Source organism: Neophocaena asiaeorientalis, unplaced genomic scaffold (genome assembly GCF_003031525.2).
Source record: "Neophocaena asiaeorientalis asiaeorientalis breed wild unplaced genomic scaffold, Neophocaena_asiaeorientalis_V1.1 scaffold86, whole genome shotgun sequence".
Taxonomy (NCBI): Eukaryota; Metazoa; Chordata; class Mammalia; order Artiodactyla; family Phocoenidae; genus Neophocaena; species Neophocaena asiaeorientalis.
Genome location: NW_020175039.1, coordinates 11537009 through 11556196, shown reverse-complemented (window position 1 = coordinate 11556196; position 19188 = coordinate 11537009). Strand labels below are relative to the sequence as shown.

Genomic DNA, 19188 nt, shown 5'->3' with positions numbered 1-19188 from the left:
GTATCTGTGTATGTGTGCATATTAATGCATATACACATATACATATATGTATTTTATATTTACTTGGAGAGAGATATGTGATCTATATCTATCTATCTATCTATCTATTTACATAGATAGATAGATATCGTCTTTTTCTGTTATCTAGTTATAAGCCTATTTTTCTGTTCCTCTCTTTGCTCTTCTAATTTATCTTTTGCTTATTTCGGGTATGTGTCTGTTTATTTTTCTTTTTAAGACTTTGACATAGATACAACCTGTTCACTTGTATGAATGTATTATTACAACTGTTTTACAGAAAGCTGATTCTGTAATCTAACATAATGAATAATATTTTATATACTACCACTTTTCAATTTTAAGTCTCAGAAACTCTGCCTTACTTATGGGGTAAAAGGTACCTACAAACATGATATAAATCTACAAACGTACGTGAAACTCCTTAAGAAGGCTTTCCTAAGCCTTTATCTTTGGAGTAAAGACTCTAATTTAGAGCGTAACCCTTGAGCTTCATGTGGTCACTGAGTCTAGAAACCAAGCTGCCTCTCTGCAGTTTTGTCACATCTCCACTGTTTTGACAGCACATAGTTCATTTCTGTTTCACACACTGACAGAGAGCCCCAGGCGTGCTATAACAATTGAGCTCCCAAAACACTATCAGCACCACCAGCCTGCCTTTTCTCTAGACCTCCAAGTTCTCAAGCAAACAATAAGTAGGTGTTTTAATTATTTTTTAAAAACCCAAAAAAATCTTTTAAAATCGATCTTAGCTTTTTAAAATAAGTCATCAAAATATCCTTACTGCAAGTTCAGTAAGTAGGGAGAAGTGAAAAATATACTTTGTATTGTTTCTGCTTATTTAGAACAAAGCATGAGATACCTAGGCATTCAAATTCCATTCTTTCTTGTGTAATGGGATTTAAAAGGAAGCAATGATTAATGTGTTTCAGGTACAGTATAAAAGCAATCTCTGGGGAAAAAAGTTCTTAGCTGAATGGGTAGCTCTACCCAGCAGAGATATTTGAATACCTTGAGAGGAACTAAGAAATTAAGAAATGAACAAAAATGAATAGGATTTGCTTGGCACCACTGGGAAACCTTGGCTTAAACTCAGTATTTAAAAATCAACTAAATTGGTTTAGTTGCTCAGCTTATGTTCTTTTCTTTTTCTCTCGAAAAGTCATTCACAATTTTTGTTTTGTTGTTGTTGTTTTTCTGAGGTTTCACAGACTTAGCAGAGAAGTTAAAAGAATAGTGGGTCAAAAAAAAAAAAAGAATAGCGGGTCTACCTTTAATGACATATAGCTAAATGTAAATGCATGTGGATACTATTGCTACAGCACATTGTTATGACTATGCTAGGAAATAAATAGACAATGAACAATTAAATCCTAATAAAGTCCCTAGATACCCACATGGAGTTGCATTTTTAATTAAAAGCTTGAACTTCAGTTCCCAAGTGTTCAGAAAATAAAAATACAATATCATTCTCTGCTGATTTGGGAGGGTTAATGTCATGCCCTCACTTGTTCTAAGAAAGGAAATTGAGCACTAAGAAAATGTGACTCACACTTTGCCTTAGAACATTTCCAGGATGGTAGGCAACAGGAAGATATCATCATGTGATTAAAAAAAAAAAGAAAGAAAAGAAAGAAAACTAAAAACAAACCAAAAATTTCTTCTTCTATTTCATAATTAAAAACTCAGTGCAAGAGGTATTAGGTGATATATCTAAGGTACAAGTGGGAAGAAAATATGAATCTTCTGTTTGCTAGTGAGGTTAGGCTTTACTAAAATCAAATACATCTGTCAATAAAGAACCAATACAGAACACATCATAGAGATGTGGAAAGGATTAACTAAAAAAATAATACTCTTAAATACTACCACTCCATTGAGGACTATATAAAGAAGGAGGAAACAGGAAGGGAACTAACATATATTTTGTGCTAATCACTATGCTAGGCAGTTTGGATGCATTCTTTCATTCAGTTCTCATTTTCAGATGAGGAAACTGAGGGACAGGACTTAAATGATTTTGACGTTTCCCTTGTTAGTTGCAGTGCTAGTATGAAATTTCACATTTATCAGTTTTTAAAAATCAGGTTTGTTTTACTATTTCAAGCTGCCGGGACTAGAGGAGAGTGTGTTGGAAATATCATTTTCATAATCTAGAAACATACCTTCTCATCTAAATGACATAAACTAGATTTTAATTTTGATCATAAATCAACATTATCAGGAAAAAGTTTCATTTCTGGATCAAGAATTCTTCAATCATTTTACTTCTGAACTCTATTTTTAATACTTTGCCCTCCCCAAAACTATTCCTGACTTTATGCCCAAATCTCAGAGTATGTCTTGGGAACAACAAAAGCTACTTAATTTCCTGTGATTGTTTTTCATTTTTTCATGGGTGAAGTGCTAATCAGAGAACTATAAACTGCAACAATCAGAGTTGGCTCTTATAAAACACGTTATAGATATGTATGGATTTTCAACTTTGTATGTTCTCTGTATTTCACTGATTTTATTGCATCTTGTTCACAGGACATTTTCAACTTTACAAACTAGTTGACTTAAATAATTATTTGCAATTTTAATTAGAAATGTTTTGCAGAACAAAAACCACTTTGGCGGCCATCATTTTATGTTTATCTATATATGTGAAATTTAGAAATACACTATTTTTGAACCTTTGATTTCTATTAATTTGACAATTATATATTCCTCTTTACCTCTTCTTTAAAAATCTAAGATTTTGTGATTCAGAAGGAAAATGTTTCACAGTATTCTCTGGTATTGAATAACTTACTAAGTCATATTTTAATGAATTAAATGTAAATGAACTGAAAAGATACACTAAATCTCCCCCTGATTTAAATTTAAATCAGACATCAAAATTGAATGAAATGGCTCAACAAATTCTATTCAGTTTTAAACATTTAAAAAAATATTTTATATTTAATAATAACCAAATGTAATATAAGTCACTGCCATAGTAATGTGTATTAAATACATAAAACAGTTGAATAGCTACTTAAATTATGCAGATAATCTTCAATGAAAAGGAGTTGCTAACCTATTTTGTGACCTCTGATGTATTTATTTTATGCAAGTGATAGTTAGATTTTCTTAATTTTTAAGAGGCACTTGAGCCAAGACACTAATTCTTGACCCACCCCTTTCTGTGAACACCATAGGCCTGCATTTGAAGCATGATACAATTTTAATTGCAAAGATTTATCATTATGACATGTAATTTCTAAATACATGAAATGACAATGTAATGCATAGGTGTGAAATTCAGCCACACATTCACTATGTGAAAAGTGATAGCTGTGACATAGGCTGCTTCTCTGCTTCATTTCACTTTTCTACTTATGTTAGGTAAAAGATATATTTATAGGTATGCCAAGTACTAACTACCTCATTATCTCTTCCATCTTTTCCTTGCAAAACATACTAAACAGTATTCTTTGAATGACACTATAAAGCACATGTCAAATTTCATAGTATTTTGTAGATAGGTGGTGAATTTGGATTACAACTGAGTCATACATGAACTCTAGAATTACTTTTGTTTAATTTTCTTCCCTTTAGTGAATGAGAATTCATACCTAAGCACATATAGATTGAAATATATTTTTAAAAAAACTTTAAAATTGTTAACTCCCTCTCTCTAATACCTTAAATAAAATCATTTTTGGAATAATATAGTAGAAAGAGCACTAGACTAAGACAAGGATCAAAAAACATACCTTGACCAAATGTACAACTTCTAGAGCTAAATCAAAACAAAATAAAACACACACCAAATACACTTGTTTATCTGTTTTTGTTTTTAATTCTAGTGTTAATTTTAGAAAAGGTTTATCAGGCCATTTCCCAATTAGGGCAATTCACTTTATTCTGTTAGTACACTCCATCATTTTCGTTCCTAATATCTGTAGGAATAAACCTAAATAGCCTGCAGAAATGTTTTTCAAAATTGTGAGAAATAATTCAATCTACTTATGCAGTCTGCATCTTTTTTACAATAATTTAACTTCTTAAGTAAGGTATCTACACTAATCAAAGCCTCATTAGGAAATAGAAGAAAGACTGAATGAGGAGTATGACCTGGACCATATAAGTAACTTCACAGATTCTCCATTCATTCACACATAGCAGGAGATGATAAAAGTTCAGTGTCACATGACCTCCTTCCTTCTCAGAATCTCTATAGCATGGTGATAAAGGAAAATCTGGAATTATATCACCTGGCTTCAAATCTGAACCCCATAGATTATTGTGAGCTCTGTAGCATGTTGCTTAATATTTGAAAACTGCAGTTTCTTCATCTTCAAAATGTTAATAACCACAGTAAGCTACTAATTGGAGTTTTATCATAAGGAAGAAGAGAGACAATATTTATAAACCAGTAACATATACAGTAAATGCTTATTAATTATGGATGTCATCATTATTACTATTGTTAATAATAATAGTAATAGTAGTACATACATCCTTGGATTTATTATGCCATATAGATATTTTGTTTCCTAGATTTATTATGCTAAAAGGGGCAGGTATAGTTAAAAACAAAGACACAAAGACTAAAAGAATTTTAGTGAAATTATAGTTTAGAAGCTAGCAGAATTTATAGTAGGATTCTTGATGAGACATCACCAGATGTATAATTCTACATAATATAGAACCAACCCACCAAACATTAAAGCAGAGTGTTTAGAGGATTTGGGAACCATTAAAATTGAAATAGATATTTTGTCAATAGTTGCCAGAATATGCTCATTAAATGCCATTAAAATATCTAATTAAAGTTTGAAGTCCCTTTATTTCATAACAGATTGAAAAATCAAAAATGCTCTTTCTGATATCAGCTTTTTTCCACATTACTGATACCACAAAAATCAAAGCTCTAATTTGCATCACAGTGCAAATGAAATTGAGTGAATTGAATGGTCTTAGAAGGAAGAAAAAGGTTATGGATTATCATTTTTCTTCACTTTTCCCTGCAGGTATTCCTCAAAATTGTTATGGTTATTATGATTTAATAACCAAAACAATTTTACTTAGCTTACAATAGAATTATAGTTAGAAAGTATAAAATATATTTCACAAAATGGGTCATAAAGTATTAAGAGTAGGAGAAGGGTAAAATACTATGAGAGGTAGAATAACAGAAAAGCACTGCACTGAACTTGCAAGTAGACTGGTGAAAAAGATACAAGTGAAAAGATCTTCTTTTCTCTCTGATATCTTATAATAATCTAACTGATATGTATTACTAAGAGAGGAATGTTTAAGGGACATTCCTAGAATAAATGATTTTTTTTTTACCTTTGAAATTATTTCCTTCTCTTTTGCCAGTAGAGTCAATAAGCCAATTAAATCCAGGAACAAAAAAAACAATAATTCAAGTTTCCTATTTAGTAATGTTTATTACATCAAAAGGTGTTAAGCCATGCAAATTCACTTTTACCTATTCTCTGATAGATACAGATAAATGGAAAATACCATTCATCATTTATGAAATATTGGCCATTTCTATTGCAACTTGTTTCAAATACTTCCACAGTAGTTTTACCATTACAAGAACAGCTATTGTGCTACGATTCAGAAACTAATAAGAGGTTTGTTGTATCTCTATTTTCTTTATATATTATTAATTTATCAATTCTAAAATGCATACAATTTTCATATTTAATATTGCTAAGATCTCGATTTTTCATACAATCTTTTACATTTATGCTGGGATTTTACTTTTTCTCTTTTTTAGTGTGGCGTGCAAACAATGGCCAAAAATATTTTTTCAAAATTGATGATGACTTAAATTTGATGAAATATCGTAGTTACCTATTTGATAAAATGTTTCATAGAAGAGTTTCTTTTGTTATCTGTTATTAAATAAATATTATGTAACAAAGAAAAACTTTCAACATAAACTGGAACATCCTAAAGATATGGGCATTGTCTGTGCCAGAAATAATTCTCAGCAGACTTTTCAATATCGTTTTTTAGCTGTAAAAGTCATTAAAATCTCCTAGTCCTTAACTTTTTCAATGAACTTATTTAAGAAATAGACATAGGGACCTACTTATAACTAGATGCTTACACTGTGGGAACTGAGAGGGAGAATAAAAATCTCATTTATAAAAAGTCAGATTTCTGACAAACAGAAATCTAAAGTCATAATAACTAGCAGTTTAAAGCATATTAAGAAGCAAAGCACGACATCCAGAACCCAGCTTACTCAAATATAATATGGTTAGGTCCTAAATCACAAATGGCACCTTTTATAATTTACAATTTGATTATATAAGTCAAACATGCTTTCAATGGTTGTAAAAATAGACTGTTTCAATTTTTTGGACCAAAAGCATTCTTCTTCTCAAGTAATAATGAATGACATTTATTTCAGGAACTGCATTTAATGCTATATGTAGTTTATAATTCAACTTTCACAACTGTCTTACGAACTAAGTGTTCTCATTACACTCATTTGAAGAGGAAATCAAGGCTTAAAACATTGTATCACTTGCCTCAAAAAAGGATTTCAATGGAGGAGGTCCGGATTCAGAGCCTGTGCTCTGATTCTCCAGGCTTGTAAATTTAATTGCCTCCTGCGTTGGGTTCAGTAAAATATGCTGTCCTTTAATGCTTCACTATCTAATATGATTGCCACTAACCACATTTGGCTATTTAAATTTAAATAAACTACATTAGGTAAAATTAAAAATTAATTTCCTTCATCGCACTAGCCACTTTTCAAGTTCTCAGTAGTTACATTTGGCTAATGGCTACTCAATTATGGAGAACAGACTGAATGTTTCTATCATCACAGAAAGTTCTATTGGACAGTGTTGCTTTAGAAGGTAAAACAGATTAAAATGAAGGCACTTAACTCCACAGAGATGCTTGAGTAAAAAATAATAATATAATAATTGGGGAAAATACATTCACATTGCAGTTGGTGGGTAAATATTTGTCAGAAATATAATATTTACTGAGAGAAGACAGGTAGAGATAATTTGGAATAGTTCATGTCTCAGCACAATGTCTTGAATATAAAAGTGGAAGAAAACAAAGTTAACAAATATTTGAATTGACATCATTTTCCAAAAGAATCCTTAACTTTACCAGTAAAACGGAGTCTATTAATAAACATTTGAGTTATGGCTGAGTTCAGTAACTTCGAGTTTTAAAAAGCTGTAGTAGAGGGGCTTCCCTGGTGGCACAGTGGTTGAGAGTCCGCCTGCCGATGTAGGGGACACGGGTTCGTGCCCCGGTCCGGGAAGATCCCACATGCTGCGGAGTGGCTGGGCCCGTAAGCCACGGCCGCTAAGCCTGCGCGTCCGGAGTCTGTGCTCCGCAACGGGAGAGGCCACAGCAGTGAGAGGCCCATGTACCGCAAAAAAAAAAAAAAAAGCTGTAGTAGAATGGCAGTAGCTATGAAATTAGTTAATAGATCTGATACTTTAAAGTCATATCCAGTATTTATTGTATTGTCATTTTATGTGTTTGCTTGTATTTTATTGTCAACTTACCACCATTTCCCATACATACATTCATGATGTATTAAAGTATTATACAACAATTAAAATCAGGAAGTTCTTTCTAAAACACAACAACACAACCTTCATGTCTGCTGTTTAAAGTGTGGATTATTTACATTTACAGCCATTTTAATATTTCACTGACTATGGCCTCACCTAGAGAAATTGTCCTAAACATTTCTTAGCAATGGCACAATATGAAGAGATGAAAAATAGGTCTAGATTCTAGAATAAGGTGCCCTTATTAGCCACAACACTTTAAGCCTCATTTCCTAGATGTAAAATTACAATAAAGATACTTTCTAGCTGTGTGTGAAACAAAGAAAAGGAACCTTGAAAGCATTTTGTAAAGTTGAAACTCCACGACAACATGGGAAATTATCAGTATCATGCCTTTGGTAAACATGGGAAGAGAACAACATGTAGCCTCATTTCTTATCTCTGGCTGAGAGTTTTAGGGTCTGCCATGCTTGGGGATGACTCCTCTAACTAAACTTGTCAAAGACTCCACACGTTCTTCAGTCCCGCTCAAATACAGTAGCAGGCTATCCCCAAATATCACTTACACAGCTTCTCGAGTTCTGATGTGCCATGAAGCAATGCTTCTGGCCCCAACGTTGTTTGGTGACTGGGAGTGATGCAGAGAATTTGCCAACTTTATTCAGTTGAGTATCTGCACGCCTGGCAAAGCTAATGTCCTGGGGTAAAGATGAGGTAGCTATTCTGATATCTTTGCTTTTTTTCTCAGAGTGAAATCATGGACTTATGGTGATAACAAATCAATTTCTCTTACTACATTTAAGACCCCGAGGAGCAAAGATTTTCCTCCATCTCTAAATGTCATAAGAAAACAAGCATGGTTTCTCAACAAATGAGCTTTAATAAGGAAATTTGTTGACCTTACATATTTTCTTAGAATATATATGCTTTCTCTTAGGGAGGGGAACATACAGATCTTGGTGTATCTTAGAGACAAGAAAGAATAATGACAGGGGTTTAAAGTCTCAAGCAGGAACTTTTTCTGAGAGACTCTCATAATGCTAGTTTTTCCCAAAATTTTTCCTAAGGATTCTATAGCGCTGAAAAAGAATGTAGCTCACAGAATAGGAACTTTTAGGAAAACTGAATGGGATATAAATCAAGGGGGGTGCTTTTTAATGGGCTGAGTAGATTTTCTTAGTACTAGTGATTGAAAACATGACTAGTGGAGAAAAAATGGTTCTGTTCCCTGAAAATCCCTCTTCCCATGTCTCATTTCTCCAGTAACAATCTCCCCTCTGATCAGTCGTATAGCAGGAGATATTCCCATTTTACCTTCATTCAATTTCATAAATTCACTCATCAGTTCTCTAAAGCTGAGAACGAGTCCTAGAAATTTGCTGAAATGGTCACACTATCTGATCCCATATTTATAACATTTTCTTTCAACTATATTTCTGTTTTACTTATACACATAAACATATTGTTATCGTTTTCCTTTTCTAGTTAATATACACTGTTTGATATGACAATCAAAGAATTCTTCTTTAAAAAATACTGATTAGAGTATCAATTTTAGAAATTGCGGACCTGATCTAAAAATTGACACCTTCATAAGAATGCACCACTCTTTGCTGATTTCATCTGACTCACAGCATTCTCACTATAGGTTAGTTTTGATCAAATCATTTTCCAACTAATTTACTTTAAGCTAGGAGTATTCTTGGAATCATTTTTTTTTTCCTGCAGATATCACAGTATGCTGAGTGCTTCTTCTTATGTAAATATTGGTAGTACTTTTGTCAAACATCGTATTTAAGAGCAATCCCTGAACTAAGCTGGTTGAAGCCACTCATACATTACTAAGACCTTTCACAGAGCTGCTGAAGAATGCTTAGAGACTCTAGTGTCAGTAAAAGAAGTTAGAATGAATATGTCTCTTGTCTTGGTCAAGACAAATGTCAGGGCCAATGAAGGGTGAAACATGATGATGGGAATTTGAAATGAAGGGCTAGGGCAACAGGTGCTTGGGGTGAGACACTGAAAGACTAGAGAAGAGCTGTGAAGTACTGAAGGCAGCAATCATACTGAAAGTAGACAGAGAAAAGCCTCAGGCTTCTCACCACCGAGGAAGAGAATTTATACTTAAAGTAATTTCTAAGTGGTATCAGAAGAAATGCTGAAATTTGGAGCATCTTTTTGTCTAAACAAATCACTTGTCAAAGCCCCAATGAAGCAACAGGAACCTATTTGAATATGCAGAAACAGGTACAATTGTTTTGTCAGTGTATTGACACAAAGGAAAGCTAAAAACAAAACAATAAGAGAACTAAGATTTCCTAAGCATCCTCTATGTGAAAGGTACTATGGTTGACAAGTTCCCTGCTTTATTTTGTTAGTGCCTATAACTAACACTGTGAGGTGGAATTTTCCTCTCAGTTTTAACAATGAAGAATCTAAATCTCAGTGAGACGTGGACTCTTATGTGATGATATGACATTTAAACAGAGATTTTTCTGATTCCACATCCATGTTCTTTGATATACACTGAGTCAGTTACAGGTGGCCTATTTCAAAATTAGATTATTTGACCATTACAAATAATGTCAAAGGGGGTTAAGAAATTTAAACATTAAAAGGTGCTGCATTACTTTGGTGAACTATTTTACTTAATAGCCTTTGCATACTTGAAGGCAGACATTCAGATGTAATGCTCAGATGTGACACTGTTCAAGTGTTACATCAGTTCAGATGTTGTATCTCCTAGACTAAGCATTTAACTTTACTTTGAGTCTGTCAGAATTCAGTAAATTTAATACACCCTTATTATTGTGGGCTCTCAAAATAACTTAAGCATTTTATATTTTTGTTACTTTTTTTTTGTCCACATCTCAAATAATAATCTGAGGTGACACAGTTAACCAAACAATTAGAATACCCATAATATATTAAAGGCATTAATATATGGATCTGTAGGTCTAAAAATATGTAGCACATTTGGTTAACACTTGGAAAATATAAACTGTGTATTTGTATCATCCTAAATTGCACCCATTCAAAAGATATATTCTCATAATTCATAAGGTGAAAATTCAAATATTCTTCAATGTGAAATTTGTTAAGAAAAATGAACATATTCCTGTATTAAATTTGTACCGGACTTCCCTGGTGGTGCAGTGGTTAAGATCCACCTGCTAACGTCAGGGGACATGGGTTCGATCCCTGGTCCGGGAAGATCCCACATGTCGCAGAGCAGCTAAGCCTGTGCGCCACAACTACTGAGCCCACGTGCTGCAACTACTGAAGCCCACACGCCTAGAGCCTGGCTCCACAACATGAGAAGCCACTGTAATGAGAAACCCGCATACTGCAACGAAGAGTAGCCTCCATTCGCTGCAACTAGAGAAAGCCTGCGCGCAGCAACAAAGACCCAACACAGCCATAAATGAATAAATAAATAATAAATAAAAATATTTGTACCTGGCTTATCATCATTATAAATAGGATATGTATACTAGAATATATATAAGTACAGAGATACTTCTCAAAGGTTCCTTCATATCTACAATATATTGATGAAATTGTATAATACTGTCTACCATTACTAACAGATGAGGTAATTTTATAAATTATAAAAGGGAAAAAATAACAGTGGTTTTCATGTCCTATATAATGAAATAACCTTTATATTTTGGCCAGAAAGGTGACTAAACAAGTAGGAGCTCATCAGCTTAAGGTTGTAAGTATGTTATATTAAATGTTGGCTTGAATTTTACAAAGGAATATTTGGCTAAGAAGGAGCTGGTAAAAAATTTATCAGAACATCATCACTGGGAATGATTAATAAGAACAACAGCCACATGCAAGTGACCTTAAAAGAGGAAGTAATAATGAATTCTGTCCAGCTCTGTCCTCTGATGCAGCAGTGGCCTCGAGGTGATTATATGCCTGAAGAGACACACTGATAGAAGTATGTTCTCTCTCTTGACCAGAAAAGGATGACCCAGTGTTAACAGGGCACCTAGAGCTTGCCATGACAAGTTCCTTATTCCCTTTTGGATTGTGTGGCATATCCTTAGTCTAGGGACCTGCCTCTTCTCCACTCTGCCCCACCTCACCCATAATGAACCAGGGAAATGTGAGTGGCAGCAGTAAGACAAGTCTTTCTGGAAAATATGTTTAAGTATGTTTCTTGTCTTTGGGCACATCCAAAATAAAAGTTTCTAAGTGAGATCTGTAGTAATGTTTATAGTCCACGGAATAGCTTTTGGTGAGCATCAAGTTAAGTTAGTTAGAATGGGTAAAGTGGTGAGTTAATTTATATATGTATAAGTGGTAACCAACCGTTAACCGTTTTATATGACAGTCTTCATGTTAACCGAACATCCCTTTTACACAAAGATAGAGTTTGCAGGAGGCATACATACTATTATAAAGGCATACTAGTCTAGAGTCAACACAGCAAAAAAAGATTTCAGGAGAAACATAATATGGATACATCAAAAAGCTTTAAAATCTCAATCTCAAAATTATTTTTTACAACACTAGTATTTGTTATTTATCTTGCTGAAAGTGCTCAAAAGGAAAATTTTGCTTAAAAGGAAAGTTCTCAATAAATTATTATTGTCCTTGTAATGGTTTACCATTACGTAAAGTTGGTGTTAGACAAAGTGGTAATACGGAAGAAATTTTATTCCTGGCATCTTTTTTATTTCCAAATTCTTTTATACCCACATTTCCATCCAGGCTGCTAGTGTATTATTTGCATTCTCACACCAGTCGAGAGTATATTTCTTGTCATTCAATCAAAAACTTATCTGTTCTCTGTACCATTCCTTCTCTTCCTTCCAGGAGATAATAAATGAATGAAAATTATTTGGATCGAGTAAGTGTGAAGAGATTAACTAGATATTTTGCTACCATTTCTTGGTATCTTTAATTAACTAGAACATTGTTTCTCAAACTTTAATAGTCATCAGAATCATTGGAGGGATCCTTAAATTTGGTGGGTCGCATCCCCAGAATTTCTCATCCATTAGTGCTCAGGTGAAGCCCAAGAATCTGCATATCTAGAACAAGTGCCCAGGTGATGCTGATGTTGCTGGCCCCTTAAAGGGCTTCCCTGGTGGAAAAGTGGTTGAGAATCTGCCCGCCAATGCAGGGGACACGGGTTCGAACCCTGGTCTGGGAAGATCCCACATGCTGCGGAGCAACTAGGCCCGTGAGCCACAACTACTGAGCCTGTGCGTCTGGAGCTTGTGCTCCGCAACAAGAGAGGCCGCGATAGTGAGAAGCCAGCACACCTCGATGAAGAGCTGCCCCCGCTTGCCGCAACTAGAGAAAGCCCTCACACAGAAACAAGACCCAAACACAGCCAAACATAAAGAAAGAAAGAAAGAACTGAGTTAAAAATTTAATTCACTACTGTAGTTAGGTAGTGAGACATGTGACTACTCAGCAGGTTTTCTATTTCCCCTCATATTCCACAAGGTAAGTCTAAACTTAAGGCCAGCCCTGGTAGCCCTACTCTTAATATTTCAATAACATTCAATTAGAAAAGGAAAAAAAGTTTCCCAATTTTCTTTGGATAGCCCATCAACAAACAAAATAAAACAAAAATCTTTTCAAAACACGAAAACAATCTCACCTAAAGTGAACTCCAATGCTTGCTTGCTACTTTAATCAGGTTACCTAGAACACTGAACTCTTTAAGATATTACTGTAGAGCAAACTTTATCCCCAATTCCTCTTTGATGAAGAGCTGAACAGTTATATGTCTCCTGTCCTTCCTCGCACATTCTTACACACAAACACAGTCGTGCTTACTGTATAAGTTCTGATTTTCAAAATTGGAGTTACACTCCTGATCTTATTACCTAAAATACGACCAATGATTCTAGATTATCTCTAGGAATAATGTTGGCATGTAATTGTCAACTATGTAATAAATATATTAAAATATCTGGAAATTTCCCAAATTGTCTAAATTTTCCACCGGTTACTTTACTGTACTTTTCATTAACTCATATTCAAAAAATGAATTAATAAGTACTCTTGAACAAATACATATTTTTTTCTAAATACTCAAATCATTCTTTGATTCATTTATTAATTACCCATCTCTACTGCTGCACAGGAAAACATAAGGCTTTTTGGCAGCTTAGGGAATAGTAATATTTTTTAAATAATAGTGTTATATTTTGATTGAAACAAGTCAAACAACTGTCACAATCATAAGTAAGATGTGGTGTAAGCTCACTAATAGACAAGGTATGTTTAAATGTGGCATAGTTTGACAAAATAACTCCTTTTTAATTTTTTAATAGTATTGATGTTAATGTGGAAATAAATAGAACTCTTTAAAGACTAATTTTATGTGTGAAAAGATTCTTCAAATAGCACATATTTTGGAATAACATAATTTAAGTATCATAAAAATTTGAAGATAAATTTATTCAATTTTTCTTTAATATAATCAGAGAAAAATCATGAAGAAAACACAATGCTTCCTAGGCAAGTTTTAACTAGATCATGTTATTTTTAGATTCCTAATTTCAATCATTCAATTTTTCTCTATCTGTTCCATTTCCAAAAATCTTCCTCCTATCATTATTTCCATGCAAGTAGCAATTTAGTCAAATATCCTGCCCTTCAATAAGAAGACTATCTTTGAAAGAAAAAAAGGTAAAAATGTTGATGAAGGAATCTATAAATTCTGAGCAATTTGCATTTACCATTATGTCATCAATTCTATAGCAATCATGTTCAAAATAAATAACATAATCAACACTCCTTTCTTCATCCAAAATATCCCAATTTTAGCTCATGTCTGGATAACTATGAAGCTACTTCTAACTTAAAATTATATATTTTATGTCCACTGTAAATAAAAGAAGCATATAATTTTAATAACCTGACAATATTAATCTTATCTGTTTCTTAATATTTTAAGGGAATACTTCTAAAATATTTCAGATTCCAATATCAAGAAACATCAACACTGTGTGGACTCAAACACACACAAAGTCAATGGATATTTTGATGCAAAATATATAGATCATATTAATTTACATTAAATTAATAGTTCAAATTCCTTTCTTTCACTGTGATATAATTACTAATTCGTGCATTTTGGTTACAGGCACATATGGCAAAATTCACAATTAGAATCCCTGTACCAAAACTCTGAACTATATGAATTGAAAAGATATCAGTGGGATTGCAATGACCAGCTTACAAAACAAACTCCCTCAAAGTGTTTTTTGTAGCAAGATGATAATTTAAGTTGCTAGCAATTACCTATTTCCAATCTTAGGGGGAAAAAAATCACTGATGTTATTAAAGCATTATGAGAACGAATTACTAATGGCATTTAGTGAGTTACTCAATAAAAGAAATCAAAACTGGATCAATACATTAGATATGTTTTTCGAAAATAAGGGATTATACAAAAAGCTAGATTAGTGGAACTAGATATAATGGTTTGTGTATTTACTGAGCTGTAACGAAAGTGAAAGTTAGGGTATTATTGCAGAGATTTGATGATATGGTCCACTGTTCACCTAAGACCACCAAACATAGCATTCTTAAACCTGCTTCATATCTCAGTTTTCAGAGTCACTGAGCATTTCCTTCGAGCGTACTTCTGTTCAGCTGAGATACAGTCAGACTGCATTTACAATATCTGTACATAAAACAAGGGAATCGCAGGGCATCGTTTCTCATAAAATGAATAAATAGTATATATTTCAATGCTTTATAATGTTCCTCAATATAATATACACTGGAGAAACCATACACCCATATGTGTGTGTCTATTATATTGATAATAAGAGTACATTTGCTATTTTATATATTTTCCTTACCAGTCAAGTTCTTCAATCCAAGTTCTTGAAGTCCAAAGTTTCCATCTTTTCTGTAGTTTAAAAATATTGCCAAGGCATACCGATCTTCATAAAGTTTTGTCCCACGAATAATGCGTAAATTCTCCAGAGGCAGATAGCGAAACTGATTAAGAGCCACCAACACGTAGCCTGTGACTTCTCTTATAGACTGAAAAGACACAAACAATTGCCTGTGTTAAATAATTAAAAACTGTTTGTCAGTATGTTTATGTAGTCATTTAGATAAAAATGAGTTATTTAATTCTAATTTTCAGCTTTTAATTGAATACACTAATTTCCACATTATACTATAAATAATTGCCTTGACACACAAGATCACAAGGGTTAGAATCTCATTTGAAGAATTAGTTGTATTTTTTTAAAAGTCATGAGTGTGTTTATAGTAAAAAGAATGAATTTTATTGTACGAAGCATTCCTCATATTTGAGATCTGAATATAATGAAAGGAATAAAGATCTCATTCTCCGACAGACTAAAATGAGGTAAGAACACATAACCATCCATCAAAATTTATATTAAAGAAACCAAATTGGTAAGCTTATCACAAATAAAACAAAGATGCCTTAGTTTGTGGACTGTAGACTGTGGGCAGATTTCAAGCTGCTAGCGTTTAAATCTATAGTTAACAAAGAACAATTGCCTTATACATCTCTGGCAAATATATGCATATATTTATATATAAAAATATGCATTAGATACTGATTATGGTTTCTAATTTGATTACAACCACAATTTTTATTTTGACTGTTTATTGTTTAAATGTAGTTGTCTATAATATAAGTTAATTACTTAAAGGCTTGTGAGACCTTTTAAAGCAAAAAAAAGTCACAGAAAAGGCTTTAGGCTTCATCTAAAGCTATAGATTTTAGTAAAATGCAAATAATGACAGTAGTGGATATACATCTTATTTTTTTAATTAAACACAATTCAAAAGCGCTCAAATATTTGATATTATTTAATGTCAATTTCATGCTATTTTAGATCTCTTAATTTCAGATGTCCCAATGCTCAGTCCTTGGTCCTCTCTTCTATCTACTCTTCCCCCCTTGTCTTACCCAAATTTAAGGCTGATGATCTCCAAACTTTTACATCCAAACTCTCTCCTAAACTCCAGACTCATAACCAAGCCTACTCTGCATCTTCACTTGGATGCCTCATAGGCTTCTCAGATACACCTTCCCAAGACTGAACATCTATCTTCTTTCCCCATCCTCCCAACAGTCTTGGTCATCTTAGTTGACGTCAATCCATCCTTCCTGTTATTCAGGCCAAAGTCTTGGGAACATTCTTGACTTCCCTTTCCCACACCAAATGCAATTCATCCTATTTGTTCTATCTTTAAAAGGATTAGCAATTCAACCACTTAGGGCATCCACTGGTATCCTCTGAGCCACCGTCATTCTTCATCAAGATTACTGTAACGGGTCTCCCTGTTTCTATGCTTGATCCCTTTTGGTGTATTCTCAGTTAAGGCTAGCCCTGATGTTTTTAAAACATAGATCAAATCATGACACTTCAATTCTTGAAACTGAAATGCCTCCCAAATCACTCAGGGTAATAGTCAAAGTTCTTTCAAGGATGAGTCAAAACCTATATCTGTGTTGTCCAGTAGAGCAAACACTAATCATACGTGGCTACTGAACAACTGAAATGTAGCTCGTACGAACTGAGATGTGTTGTCAGTGTAAAATACACTCTGGATTTCAAGGATTGCATGTTGAAATGAAAACATTTTAGATAAACTGATTTTTACTAGATGCATTATTAAAGTTGATTTTTACCTGTTTCTTTGTACCTTTTTTTTGTGGCTACATGAAAATTTTAAATTACATTTTTATGGCTCTCGTTGTATTTCTACTGGACAGTGCTACACTGTATGATCTGGTCATCACTCTTTTTCTGACTTCTCTTTTTAACTCTACACCTTGCACGCTTTTTCCAGATTTGCTGGTCTCTTTGTTGTTCTTTCAACATGCTGAGGATTGTCCTACCTCGAGGTGCTCACTGTACTTTTAAGGGCCTGAGCGTCTCTCCCTCTTGTTATCTTCTTGGCTGATTTCCTCACTGCCTTCAAGTTTTTGCTCAAATCTACCTTCTCAGTTGAGGCCAAGCCTGACTGATCTATTTAACATGGCAACACTCCCATCTTTCCTTGCTCTAATTTTTATTGTTTCTACAGTACTTCTCACATGATAACATAATATATAGTTTATATATTTACCACATTTAGTATTTATAGTCTTTTTCTCTATTTCCCAGAATATAAGCACTATAAGGGCAAACATTTTAATTTGTTCACTCATGTTTCGCAGGAGACCAGAACAGTGCTAGTACTTAGTAAGAAACCAACAAATGTTTGCTGAACACTCTGGCTCTTCTCTGGCCATACCTTCACCACTAGGTAGTCTACAGAGTCCAGAGGAGTACCCACCTGCAGCCTGCAATGCCCTCTTCTAGACAGATCATGCTCCAAAACCCTGTGAACCCAGAATTCCATTCCTCAAAAGCCACCCCCCACACCCGAGTACAGGGCCTGTAATATCATCTTTCCCAGTTCTGTTCTGTCCCCCAGACCACAGACTGTGTCACCAATTTGCATACAGTTAAGAAAGATGGGTGGTCCAGGTGCAGATGTTTAAGGGGAGAGTGTATGGATCTTGGATGTGTGGACTAGAGTGTCCATTCACTTGTGTGCAAGACCTCTCACAAAACTGGATAGAACTAGGTGAAGGAGGGGCTGGAAGCTGGAGGCCATCTCTCTCTATGCCACCATATTCCTGAGGAGTCCAAAAATTCTAACATTTCACTTGGCTTTCCAGGTTGTTATAAAGATATATCCATCAAAATGGGAGGATAGAACTTATTTTATTGAATAACATTTGCTTGATTTATAATAAACAATAAGCCCCACAATATGTTGGCTTCCATGTATATTGTCCCAGGTCCACAATTCTTTTTTTTTTTTTAATTAATTTATTTATTTATATTTTTGACTGCACGTGGGCTTTCTCCAGTTGCAGCGAGCGGGGGTTACTCTTCGCTGCGGTGCACAGGCTTCTCATTGCAGTGGCTTCTCTTGTTGCAGAGCATGGGCTCTAGGCATGCTGGCGCAGGCTCAGTAGTTGTGGTGCACGGGTTTAGTTGCTCCGCGGCATGTGGGATCTTCCCGGACCAGGGCTCGAACCCATGTCCCCCGCATTGGCAGGCAGATTCTTAATTGCTGCGCCACCAGGGAAGGCCCCAGGTCCACAATTCTTAAGTATAAACATGCTACCACTCATCATCGTGATGAGTAGAATGCTAATAGAGCAAAGGTGGCAACAAAGAGGCAAGGGACACATGAAACTACTCATGTCTGGCATCAAATTGGGAACTCTATGTCACAACGGGAATTCCTGAGACACTGAGCATTTTGGATTGAAGAGATGAATGTTCTGGGGAATGGGAAGAGGGGTTAAAGATCAGCAGTGGCATGCATTGTTTGCATGCTACAATTTGTTTTAAAATCACACTTGCCTGGAATAGTGGAGCCCTAGAGCCCTACAAGTTCTCCTTCAACCACTGTTCCAATGATTGTGCTGTTATCCCTTTGAGTTCTTAAAAGAGAGATCATAAACAATTTCTAACATCATTTGGTCTAAAAAGTAAAATTATTTCATTCATTATAAAAATAATTTATTTTTTTGGCTTATATATAATTATTATCAGCTGCTCTAGGTTACAATAATAGCACTATAATAAATGTT

The 19188-nt window shown here is 34.2% G+C and overlaps 1 protein-coding gene across 1 annotated transcript in view; it reads right to left on the bottom strand.

Moving 5' to 3' along the window:
* ERBB4 (erb-b2 receptor tyrosine kinase 4) overlaps positions 1-19188 on the bottom strand; it is a 1100940-nt gene that overhangs the window by 485555 nt on the left and 596197 nt on the right. Inside the window, exon 3 of the mRNA XM_024763203.1 lies at positions 15404-15590. Within this exon, the coding sequence (XP_024618971.1) occupies positions 15404-15590 (187 nt within the window). The remainder of the gene's footprint in view (positions 1-15403; positions 15591-19188) is intronic.